This window comes from Lates calcarifer, linkage group LG8 (assembly GCF_001640805.2).
Source record: "Lates calcarifer isolate ASB-BC8 linkage group LG8, TLL_Latcal_v3, whole genome shotgun sequence".
Lineage (NCBI taxonomy): Eukaryota > Metazoa > Chordata > Actinopteri > Centropomidae > Lates > Lates calcarifer.
Genome location: NC_066840.1, coordinates 3,313,729 through 3,327,108, shown reverse-complemented (window position 1 = coordinate 3,327,108; position 13,380 = coordinate 3,313,729). Strand labels below are relative to the sequence as shown.

General features: G+C 38.3%; 1 protein-coding gene across 2 annotated transcripts; it reads right to left on the bottom strand.

The window, feature by feature from the left end:
* Window positions 1-544: 544 nt before the first annotated feature.
* LOC108879090 (plastin-3) lies at window positions 545-12,448 on the bottom strand. Of its 2 annotated transcripts, none has more exons than XM_018670250.2 (16): window positions 12,253-12,448; window positions 8,819-8,887; window positions 7,730-7,881; window positions 7,318-7,447; window positions 7,025-7,157; window positions 6,540-6,621; window positions 6,106-6,271; window positions 5,772-5,911; window positions 5,299-5,394; window positions 4,338-4,524; window positions 4,137-4,215; window positions 3,908-4,028; window positions 3,659-3,792; window positions 3,123-3,246; window positions 2,881-3,005; window positions 545-2,527 (listed from the first exon to the last, which is right to left on the bottom strand). In XM_018670250.2, the coding sequence occupies exons 1-16, from the start codon at window positions 12,431-12,433 to the stop codon at window positions 2,395-2,397; spliced, it is 2,052 nt and encodes a 683-aa protein (XP_018525766.1). In that variant the 5' UTR covers window positions 12,434-12,448; the 3' UTR covers window positions 545-2,394. The 2 variants fall into 2 exon arrangements, with proteins under 2 accessions (XP_018525766.1, XP_018525772.1); XM_018670256.2 differs by lacking the exon at window positions 12,253-12,448 and adding an exon at window positions 12,022-12,178.
* Between the last annotated feature and the right edge of the window lie 932 nt (window positions 12,449-13,380).

Genomic DNA, 13,380 nt, shown 5'->3' with positions numbered 1-13,380 from the left:
CTGCCTCTGGCTCTGGACCAAATTGAAAAATTTGGTATACCAGAAACTTTTAAGCTCATACACTGTATTTAAGAAAAGGAATAGGTATTTTCTCAAAATGTTGAACCACTCATTTAACCTTGATAATTGTGGTTTAGTATATTGAAAGTATAGTTCTGGACTATGGAGTCTAAAGCATACCTCCAAAATAATTAGGTCAGTTAGTAAGTAAGAAATGTATATATTAAGTTAATTTGTCCTCTGATTAGACCTCATATTTTTTTTGACACTTCTTACTGCTTATTTATTTCCAAGAGAGACATCTCTGAACTTTACATTTTCATTTAAAGACAGAATATGTTAATCAGTGATTCTAATGATTTTTTGTTGTTTTTTTGCTTTGAGTTTGTAATGCATCATACAAATGCAAGTTAAATCACTTTATAATTTTGTTCTATTTTCCACTCAATTAATTGATTATAACAAAATATTGACTTGACACAATCAAGATTCCATATAGGAGAAAAAAGAGCATAAGCAAATAAATCAGAAATCAAACAATATATATGGAAAAATGCTTTTATTCAACATCATCGATCTGATTGTACACACTGAATTTTGGGAGTATTGCTAGCATATAAAGCAATATTTTTTGCCCAAAGTGACAATCAAAAGGTAAAAAATGAACATATTTTAATCATGGCTGTTTAATCAGCAATAGTAGAGTCATTAGATTCAGATGCTCTGTTCCTGAATTAATCGTCTAAGAATTGCATCCAGACAGTGTTTTGATGATAGAGGGAAACACAGTGCACTGACTAGAGGTGACATCTTATTTGTTACACAATACAGGCATACATCACATTCTGTACTGCTGAGGTTATCTGTTAGCAGTAGCAGCTTTGACATGATAACTGTCCACAATTTCGAGAATAAACCCAAGTCTCCAAGCAGAGATAGGTCAACAAATACAAACTCTTGTTTTCATTCTTATTTTCTTATGTACTTTTTTGTTATTGTGAAGGTTGGCTTTTGGTTTACATTAGGGGTTAAAATCCCAGATTTGTTGTTGAATGCTGGATATTTTAATGGATTGTAATATATGACAACATTTTTAATTTTACAAGTAACCCATAATTTGTACCTTAAAAGAACTGTAAAAGGAGCTGTTCAATTAAGGTCCAAATTTAGATATTCAATTAATGAACACGTTTTCATTTTAATGACTTTTTAAATGGATTATCTGTACACTGTAATAGTGTAGTTTTGAGGGTTAAAAACACACACTTTAAGCATTTACCAAATAGCATGAAGTTTTCACTACAACTGAAAAAGAATAATATAATAATAATAATATAAGGGGTTTTACCCCTTAAAATGCATTTAAAGATAATCCATTAACAATACATAATTTTGTGCCTTAAAAAGGTACACATATATTACATCCATCAGATCATCTCCATAACACTTTAATTACATCAGTAAGAGGTTAAGAAACAGTAAGGTGTATAGTTTTACAGTAACTGCCTATAATCTAGCACAGCTTTGGTCATATAAAAAAAGGCCAAAAGGTATTCAGTAAAGAATATTATGGCTTAAGTACAATAAATGCTCATACAGTGAACTCGCTGGCACTTTGGAAGATACACCAGAGCTTTGAGGCAGTTGACACCCGAGAGAGTTTGAGGCAATGCTGTAAAAAATGACAGGTAAGTTGGGGAAAAAGCAGGAATGAAAAAGTAAGACTGCAGTAAAATCTCATCAGAGATTTAAAAGAACGAAATGCTGAGAAAAAACTAAAAAAAATCACTACCTTGAATATTTGGTTTCACCACGGCTGAGAGTTTTAAGTGAACATTGTCTTTAAATGTTTACCACATATCATTGCATTTACATTTACAGAAACACAACCTTTATTTATCCCAGCATACACCGGACAGAACCTGGACCAATGACCAGCCTACACAAACACAGTCACACTTATATTCATATCTATGTGGATTTTGGGACGTCGAGTCTTTCTAAACGTGACCCTTCTAATCTCCTAGCCTCTGTGCTGCCCCAAAACCAAACTGAGATCCAGAAAAAAACAGATATGTTTTATGTAGCCGTTATAGAAGTCCCACTTTACTGCAAGCTGTCTGTCATTTAGAAAATTGTAACTCCCTTTGAGCCCCTGGAGGATCACTGCTGTTTGTATCAATGTACACAAATGTTCATTTCTGCTTTGTAACAGTTAAACACAGAATAATAAAGTGGCACTTCTATTTTGGCTGATGCAGTATTATCACTTAAAAGAACAAGACAATATATCTACATTCACTCTCTTCATGTCTCACCCATTCAGACAGGCAGACTGTAAGTATGTGTGTATGTGTGTGAGAGAGACAGAGTGTGAGTGGTTGTGCATCTCCTTTAAGCCTTCTTCATGCCTCTTCCCATCAGACAGGCGAAGATGGTCATGACCATTTTTTGGTTCACCTCCACCAGGTCCTCAGGCAGGGCATAGACCTTTGCTCCGATCTTCCTCGCCATGGAAATGGCGTACCTGGTGCAGGAAAGGCACAGTTAGGATCACTATGGCAAAGCAGTAGTTCTACGACACTAAGTTGATACATTTATAAGCTTATACATTTCTTTCTGTTTGACACTATATCTACATCACTGTGGCCTTTGAGAGGTGTAAATGTTGAATCACAGTTCACATCTATTGTGCATGTTCCCTAGTGTTAAATAACTTTCTTATTCAGTTTAAGTATGGAACTTTATTTGTGTTGTATGGAAGCCCATTTGTGAAATGCTTATAGCAGCAATGGCAGGTTTTAGACATAAATATAACGACATACTAAACCCCAACAACTACAAATAAAACCAGTCAGAGAGAAGTAGGCAGATGATTACTTGGCGTTGTCCAGTTTGTCTTCATCTGACAGTGTTCCCGTTTTAACCAGCTCAAAGTTGACACTGTTGGGCTGGATGGCATTGATCAGGTCCAGAACAGGAACACTGGTACTGATTGATTTGTCCTGAACAGAGGACAACACAGTACACATACACTATACACACTGCAGCATTCCACAACTGGTGTAGTAATGTGAAATTACTTGATGACGATTACATAGTGAAAGGTGAAACTCCCTTACCTTAAAGCTTTTGATGGATGAACTCTTGCCAGCCTCAGCCAAAGTCTTGTTGACCCATGAAATGATCAAATCATCCCCTGCAACTTCTCCATGTCCCAGGTCTTCAAGAACATTTAAAGTGTACCTGCATGTAGATGTTAACGACCAGATGTAAGAATTATGATTAAATCATATCTAACTGTAAATACACCCTCTGACTGCAATACCTCTCTGTAATTACTGTAAAGACATGAAGCTGTGGTGTAATGCCCATTTGCATGGGCGTCCCACAATACTGTAATGTTATCCAAAATGACAGAGATTTTGTCAAATTAGTACTACATTTCCCTTGAACCCTATTGTTTTCATGTTGGAAATGATGTGATGTTGCCATAAACTCGATCAGTTTGAATTCTCTGCTGAGAGAACAGCACCCCCTGCCTGTGCTGTGCTATATAACAACTTAAACATCCACAGTCTGAATGCTATTAGATGCTGACTCTCTTTCCCAAATGACCACATAGTAAATTCAAGTTTGACTAATAAGAGTAAATGACCTCCTCATCAGCTGCCACACCAGCGCCAGGGTTAGAGTTGCATTTCCATCATAGAGGTCCTGTCCACCGATTCCCACCAGAGAGAAATTTGCTTTGCCTTTACCCAGCTCCACAGCATAGTTACAGTTTTCTATCTGTCGTATACAAACACACACAAAGTTATTATGTTTCTTCCTCATGCATTTCATGTTGAAAGCCTCTTTAAAGGATACATACTGAAGCAGTTTGGAAAGTGGTTTGTATATTTACTTTTTTTAAATGTCCTCCTCCGATCCCTTTGAATGGAGGGAGGTTGACTCTGTTGTCCCAGTCCACTTTCACCTTAATCTTTTCATATAGCTGGAGAATCACCATGGCATCCTGCAAATCACTGCATTAACACACATAACACAGAGAAACTGTGAATTTTGCATCAATGTGGCGATAAACAGTAAAAATGATAAGTACAGCAGGTCCTGTCAGACATAAAGATACTGACCCGTAGATGTGGTGAACATGTGGACTGACTCCGAGAGAGTTCATCCAGTTCCTGAAAGTTCTCTCCTCTCTGGTCTCACCTTGAGAGAGACAAGAAGAGAGAGCGTTGAGCCTCACAGGAACAGGAATAGGAGGTTTTTACTAAGAGAGCTGCCTCCTACACAGATGTACAAGGGGGAAGGAATTATCCATCCATGCTTACTCTCCAGATTCCAGTCTTGGTTTTCTGGTTTGGTGAGAGCCGGGTGTTTGTTGAAGAGTGTGGCGACAAAGGCCATGTTGAGCTTTGCGTTTCCACTCACAACATCAAAGGCAGTTACAAACTGTCGGCAGCCGAGGCGGTCGGCCTGCACGAGCATAGCCTCAGCTCTCTTCTTAGGATCCTTCTCCTGGTAACACACACAGACAGACACACATAGATTTACATTTTGCTGGGGCAAACAGGCTCCGTCATTTGGGATACAGAACATCATTCCCATATAGATGTTGCTCTTAGCATTAGTGTGAACAATGTTTTTGTGTACAGTACATACAGTAAACAGTGTACAGTAAACACTATATTTGACATGTGATCTACTGGAATGTAAGGTAACATTTTCTTGAATACAGCAATGACATTTTGCAAGTGCCAGGATGATGAATGCATGAAGTTCATATAAGATGAAGCTGCCGTATTGTAAAGAGAATTCTTGTGTTTTTTGCTATTTTGCAGTTAGTTTAACTTTTGTCCATAATGTGAAAAATACCAGAGGAAGAGAGAGGAATTAAAACCCTGCTTATAATAGCTTAATAATAATGGCTTATGCTTATAGAGCTACATATCATGATCCTAATATAATGCATGAAGCAGGAAGAAGGTCAGCAGGAAGTCATCTTCCATTCAGCCTCTAATGGCCAAATGAAAAGCATTAACTGAGCTGTTAGGTGCCCAGGTTCAATGACATGTCATTGTACAGTGTGTGTATATGTGTTTATGTGAAAAACTTTGTAAGATTTATATAAGATTCACGTTGATCAAATGAGGCCAAAATTCCAAAATAATTTTATTTCATTGCTGATTTCTTCTGTAATATATTAATAAAATAACACTGAATAATTACACTTTGGCCCTTAAAGATAAAAAGTTGCATGTTATGACTGTAATTATTGCTTTGTCAACTCACATATAGACCAGTCATATCGATATCAACCCGAGGAACGTCCTCTTTGCTGCCGTCTGGAGCGATCTGCTCCAGTAGGTGGAAATACGCCTTGGAGTCCTGCACAGAGACAGAGATGCACACACACACACACACACACACACACACACACACACACACGTGAACACACAGAGAGACTCAGTGAGATATGGTCAAACACAAACCACACTGATTATTACTCCCCATCACAAATGTCAAATGTTTTCTCCTGTGGGTTGTTTATTAGCAGCAATAGCATTTACAAGCATGTTGTGTATTTTTATGACAGTCAAACACACTCACACTCACATCAAGCATTATTCACAATAATGTGAAATTTGACTGTACACAAGTATTTTTTGCTAAATAAACAGTTAATTTGCAAGTTTTTTAAACCAAAGCTCAAAACATCACACACAATGTGAAAATGTTTACTTGTCACATGAACATTACATTACCTTAATGTCTCCAGAGAAGTTTGATATGGACATGCCCACTTTCTTCAAATGGAAATTGGCCCAGCGCAGCAGCAGCTCCTCAGGACTGAGTTTCATCAGTTCTTCCAGACTCTCTCCTTCCTCTAACAATGCTGCAATAGCTGTACACACAAAGACAAGCATGACACAGGTTTGTGAGGGTACATTTGTTGGTATAGTATAATTCTTTGTTCTACCTTATATTTTTGATACAAATGTTTATAATCTGATGTCTGGCTAGTTGGTCTTTGTTTTCCCACATACAAATCTGTGTGTGTGTTTGTGTGTGTGTGTGTGTGTGTTTGTGTGTACATACCTTCATTACGGCTTAGCTGTATATCAGCAAACAGTCCTATCTTGATAATCTGCCAGAGGAGGCCAAGCACCAGGTGAGGTTTTCCCTCCTTCAGATCTTGAGCTCCAATGTTGACAACCTGGCAGCCGATGGCTGAGGCGGAGTTCAAAGCCAAGTTAAGATTCTCCTGTTGGGAAAAAAGTAGTTGAAAAGACAAAATCCTATAATGTATTTTTGTATATTTAGTTATGCAGTTTTAAATATGAAAATGAATAAAACATGATCTCCAATCATCACCATTAAAAAACCGTGCCTTAAAGACCGTGCCTGCATATAACTTTAAATTATATTTAATTTATTTTCATTATATAAAATATTATTATTTTATATAATGAAGTTATATCACAATCAACATACAGAAAACAACAGATTAACTAGTTAACCAGCCAACCGACCTGTGTGGTGAAAGCGGTGAGTTTCTTTTTATTGATAGTTCTCTCATCAATGGTGTCAGGAACAGAGAGGTTGATGAGTTTACTGCAACAAAAATGAGAAAAAATATAAAAACTGAACTGATACAATACCAAAAAACTATGGAGCCCAGGAGGGGACAAAAAAGGACAAAAAAAGATGTGCTTTTGTGAGATCTCTAGAAAGTTTGGCGAGATCTCACAAAAATACATCCCTTTTTTTAACCTTAAAATAGTTTTTCCTCTATGTCCCCTCCCAGGCTCTGTAAAAAACTGATGGAAACCTGGGCAAGGTTTACAGAAAAGTAAAACGACCAGTGAAGCTGAGGCTTAAATTCAAGGAAAAGATCAAGATTTTAGTAATGAATAAATAAATACAGATAATTACAATGTGAGTAATCAATATTCTGAAGAACATGAGTTGAGTGCTGTGGTGTGACAGGTTTTGACAGATTGATGAATGAGTTTACCAGAGTATGATGCCGTCTGCCACTGCCTTAAACAGAGCTTCAGTGTTGGGGTTGATGGGCAGAACATGTTGACAGTCTGCATCCTTCTCCAAAGAAGAGTTGATATAGTTGGCAAAGGCAAAACGCTCCTGCTCTGAAATACAGCGAAGTCAAGAGTCACTTCCTTTGATTGTCAAAGTCCATCATAAATATGGTAATATGGTCTTGGTTTGGTGGTGCTAAATACAGTGAGCAGTGAACCCTTATATCTCTTAGTGTTAGTGTTACTCAACAAGTTATTTAGCTTTACTAACCAGAGATTGAGTGTTGAGTTCCTTCACTAGAGATCTCACTGGTGCCCCCGATAGCTACGATGCCTTCTTTCTTATTGAGAGCTTTCTTGAAACCCTTGGCCAGGCGGTCACCCTTCAGTTCCTGGTAAATCTGAATGTACACACAAAAACACACACACACACACCAAGTTTTAAAGTCAATCACACTGTGGTGTTACTGTATATGTGTCAGGATACTCATCCATTCAGTTAGTTTCAAAATAACGAATATCACGGACAGTACAGTAGTGATCAAGTCATTTTAGTCCACCAGCTGATTTGTCAGGTGAATATCAGTGAGACATCAAGTTAGTTAGTTAATAGTAAATGCATCTTTAATAAAGTTGTGAGTAATTAATTAGTTAGTCAGTCAGTTAGTTTTAGTGTTACCTACAGACGTGAACTCTTCCAAACTGATGCGGCTGTCTTTGTCTCGGTCCAGCTTCTCAAGGAGTTCTCTGATCTGGTATCCAGCCATAGGGCAGCGCACCTCACGGAAGAGGGCACCGAGTTCAGAGGCGGTGATGTACCCATTACCATCCAGATCTAGAGAGGACGGGTGGATGCAGGAAGGACAGAGACAAGGACGAGGATGGAAGGAAGAAAAAAGTACAATTTTAACAATATTGTTTTTAGAGCCTGTGCTGCTCTTCTGTTTTTCCGACTGATACAATGCCATCAGGATTCAGTCAATATCTTCGTGAATAGTTGTACATTTGCTGTTCAAAGCGCCAGGTATAGAGTCTAGGACTAGATTCAGCATTTGCTTGTCTGCCTTTCATGTTTATATGTGTTCATAATTTACAGCAGAGGAATAACTGCACACATTTTACACACAAAGGTCATGAGGAACACTGCTCAGCCTGTGAAAACAGCTGTATGATGTCATTTGTAGCTCTGGAAGAATCTGAAAAAATAACCTAGATGACATCATCAACATAGCCTAACGATTGAGTTTCATTATGGGAAGTGGAGGAATTTGATATTTGGGGAAATACGTTTATTAACTTTCTTGCTGACAGAGAAGATCAATATCGCTCTCATGTCTGTCCATGAAAAATATATTACCTTTGCAGACAGCCAGGCTCTTTGTTTATAGTCTTTATGCTAAGCTAAGCTAACAGTCTGCAGACTCCAGCTTCATATTTAACAGACACATGTATGAGAATGGTATCAATCTTCTTTTGGCAAGACGACCAAGAAGCATATTTTACAAAATCTTATACTGTTGCTTTAAGCGATAAGTGAGGTATGGGTGGATCAGAGATTTCAGTTCTCTCCCAACAACCAAAGAAAACATCTGTCTGTCAGATGTGCACACACACGTATACACAGTATATACGAACATGTGTTTGTCAGCTGTGTTCCCCAACTTTAAATCTGATTGACTAATTTATCATTGTCTGATGGGTGTCTGCAGCATCCACACACACACACACACACACACACACACACACACACACACACACACATTTTTACCCACCCACTTTCTGGAAGCCCTCCCTGATCTCCTCCATCTCCTCAGCGCTGACCTTCGACGACATACTGACACCTATGAAACAGTAAAGCAGAACATAAGCAAATGGTGCATTTAGGTACTGTGGACAGTTTTTACATCTGATACGCTATGAATACATTATCATTAAATTACCTCCAGTATGTTAATTTAATTGAAGCAAACGAATCAAACTTTGGCTGAAATGACAGGTAGCCTGATCTCATGCTAAAAGTCAGCGTTACTCATAAAACCCACAGAGTCTAAATCATTTTATGAGATAAATCCTACAGACATTTTTTGTTTTGGTAGAGTCAGCCCCCAGCTAAAAACCAAGGAGCTGACCACATTGATACATACTCATTCCTTTACAGATTAAAGATCTTCAGATGAGACAAACACAGATTTGTAAAACAGGATGGCTTCAGGCTCTATTAGCTTGGTCTTTGAGATACGACAGTCCTGCTGTTTGTTTGACTCAGCCTGAGGTCATTCTGCAGCTCTCAAACAGATCAGCTCTGTTAACTCAGCCACGAGCAAGACAGCAGCTTGACCTATTATACAAAGAGCCACTTAGCATTAGAGTTGCATAAGCCTAGAGACCATTATAACATCTAATAGATTTATGTAGACTGCCTTTGTTGTACTATAATTCTGTAATGGGGACCATAGATGGTTTGTGTTCTATATGTATTATGTAGACAGCTATTTATATCACAGCTGCTGTATTTAGCTCTCTCTAGAACAAAAACAAGATGAAATATGATCTACTTAAGTTTGTTTATTTAAGAAGAGGCAATGCACATTAATTAACATGAGCACTTAAATAGCCAATTCACCTAGACTACAAAAAACACACTTCCAAAAGACAATCCTAATGCTCTTATCCATACTAACTAGTTTCCATACTACATTACTACAGTTATCCATACTACATTTTATATATATTATATATATACACAACACACACACACACACAACATTAACAGCTATGGATTTTACACCAGCTTTCTATTTGTGTCCATACCTCAGTTCACATCATTTGCATTGGGGTGGTGGAAGCAGCTAAAAAGGCCAAAACTCCATATCAAACCAAAGGGTGCAGCTGTATCAGTAGTATAGTATCCACTAAAGATTACTGAAGGTGTTCTGTATGAATTTGTCTGGGAATTTAGTCAAACCGACCCTTTACCCTCACCCAAGAAGCTAAAGGGAGCTGAATGTATCTGTTTTAGCGTGCACATCACTTCAGTAACAATGATTCTGGTTAGACCTTAAGATGGGATGAAATTTCCAGCAGTAAGAAACAGGGCTCTCTAGCAGCTTGGAAACATCACATCAGATGATGTTATAGGAAATATTAGCCTAGATATACAGGCCCAGTAAGTGATAGTGAGATTAGCCTGTAGTGTATATGATTTAGCCAGAGAGAGAGCTTTCTGCTGCAGGGAGCAGAGCCCTGCTAGCTGGTAATAGAGGACATGGCAGCTTGATGAATTACCTTCACAGGCAATCAATGCAAACCTAGGAAGGAAGCCAAAGCCATTCAGACAAATCAAACTTTATTAGCCTCAGATATGAATGTCATCTAACTCCAAACATCTTATAGAAAAAGAGATCCGATCCTCTAATAGCTGTTGGAAGTGAGAAAATTATTTTCCCTATGTAGACATCCATTCGAGAGGTCTGTCCAGATCTGACTTGAAGAGAGGAGTGATAGTTTTCTAGCCATTTTTCAGTCTTCCACATGTGACTTTAAGAGACATTAGACTAAAGATTGTGGCTAGAAAATCATCTTAAACTGCTGCTCTCAACAATGTTTCACTTCACCTTTGCACATCAAAATTCATTCAGTTCCAATCAGACTTCCATCAGTCTCCATCCCACCGATGCTACAATCATGTACTTTGGCAAATGAGCTATGCCTCAAAGGAAACATGTAAATCTGGTGTTTACATAGTCAGACTGACACACACAAACAAACAGATCCCAGAGATGCTAATGTGTCTAAAAACACTCCAAACAGTTTGTTTCAGACTCTGTTTAGAAAACAGAACCAGTGGTCAGATAACACATACCACAGATGGCTTCTTACCAATTCCCAAGAATTTTTGAATAATGAATGGAGACGCATTCTTCTAAATGCAAAACAGGTCTGTTTACACAATTCCCTCCTCATAGCAAGGAGCACTGCACATCTGACAACCTTAGAGCAACAATTACTGAGCTACAGAACTGGAAACAATGGTATGGAGGTATTTCATGAGCATTTTAAAATTTCCTGTGCACATTAATTTTCCTGTGCACATGAAATGCATCATACTCAAGCTCTTTACAGACACGATTTTGCTTGTTTTTGCAAATACCATCATCAGAACTTCAGTGTGAAATGACTTCTGCAGAATTGTTGGATTACAGAAAAAATATGTTTACTGCCACCAGATGTCACTAAAGCAGGACAGACCAACAGACCATTTTAAAGGCATTTAAGGTATGTCCTTGTGGTGTTTTCTTAAGTGGACGTAGATTAGAAGACTGTTTGTGCCAATATTAATCATGAAATCGTAGAGATACGTTATTTAACTACATGACATGGACACACACAACATGTCTGAGAAATGCTGATGAGATAAGAAAATCAGCATGGCATGGAATCTAAGAGGCACTGCAGTAATTCAGCTCTGAGATCTGACACTGATCCTGGTCCTGGTGGACCCTCACACACACAAACACACATACACACACACACACACACATGCCTGTGTTCAGAATGACGGTGCATTTCATATCACTACTCATCCTGACACATGGCTGCTGCTGCACTGTCTGTCAATCACTCTCCAGTACTATTATTCATTTCTAAGTGCAACTGAGAATAAGAAGCCCTTCAGTTAAATTGTTTGAAAACAACCGTAAAACGTGTTATTCAGGCTTGAGTGATCATGTAAGACTTGATACTTGGATCTGTGGCTGCAGGAAAGGCATTGTCTTGCAAAGTACAGATTCTATGGGTAAATAGATAAATCAAATGTTTAACTTAGCGCTTCATTAGCTACATGTTATCAATGACATATCACCTAACACATTTTTAAATGTCAAAATTATAGTCATACATTCATAAAATGCTTATAAAAAAATTAACAGCATTCACTGGAAATTTTGTCTAGAAAGAAAATAGTATTTTCAGTTACCGTTTGTATGCAAATCACAAGTTACACATCTTTGCTACTGTTCGCATATTCTTGACCCACATCTCTAAACATATCCTGAGGTAGGCTATGAAATGTATTTTTGCTGGATGGAAACGCAGCAGATGTGCCGCAGTGTGTTCTAAGTCTTATTCCGTGCTCCTCAGTAGACCTAAGACAAGGCTTCCCCTCCTGTGGTGTGAGAAAACGCCCTGAAATGCTCCTTCCTCTTACCTGAAGACCGCTGGTGAAACTCAGTACAATCACCCGGGGAAAAGAATCCCTGCGTCGGCCTCTCTTTGCTCCTCTGTCCCGTTTTCTTCTGCTGACGCCGCCCGGTGGGGCGAGCCGCTCCGCCCCTCCGCGCCACTCCTCCGCTTAACCAAACCTCCACCTCTCCTCCGTCAGCGGTCATGTTTGTCCACTGAGCAAGAAGGGCACGAACACCTTTAGGGAAGAGTGGCGTTTGATATTACCTTGGCGTGTGAGACAGAAGCTTGTGTGTCAGTAAGCTTTTTATAAAACTATTTAAATTAATAAGTGTAAGAGAGAAATGGAAACAGTTTTCTAAAATACAATTGTCCAGTCAATGGTCAGTTGTTATGCTACTGTTAACCAATACAAAAGCAATATCTTAAATAATTAGCCAAATGGCTAACTCTGTATTAATTTTGAAATGAAAGGTTTCAATGTAAGCTGATATAATGAAAAATAATTTTTGGCTGTGTATGACATCGTTTAACCAACAATGTATCAACACTTGAGATTAAAAAAGGCCACTCCCAGGCATGAATACTCCTCTCTGTAGAGTATCAAGGAAAAAAAAAACATTTTGCTTCTATGGTTAATACATTTAAGAAAAATGGGCTACAGGAAGTTTTTCTTTGTTATTTTTTTGGCCTCTTTGTTTGTTCTGCAATAAACACAGTCCAGCACAGAAATCATTTAGAGGTACATCTATGCATTATCACCTCTGTGTTTCACAATATTCCACTGCCCCTCAGGGTCAGCCTCACCCATCCGCCAGTTGATGAACATTATTGGCCAATACTATGACTCACACCTGTTGATAATCCTGGGAAAGATCAATTTAAACCTGTTACATATCTGCTGACATACTGTACAGTCACACACGCCACTCAAGAGGCTAGTTTCTATATATGACCAGTTTAGATGCACAATAATAATGTATTGCCTGGATACTTTACACACTTAGCAGTGAGGTGTTGAACACATTGTGTCAACCTTAGATTACTGAAGGCATCATCACGATCAAGCATGGAACGACAGATTGTGTTCAAACTGTAATCTGCAGCAGATGACTGATTGTTCATTCTGCAAACAGGCTTTATCAGTGAGTAA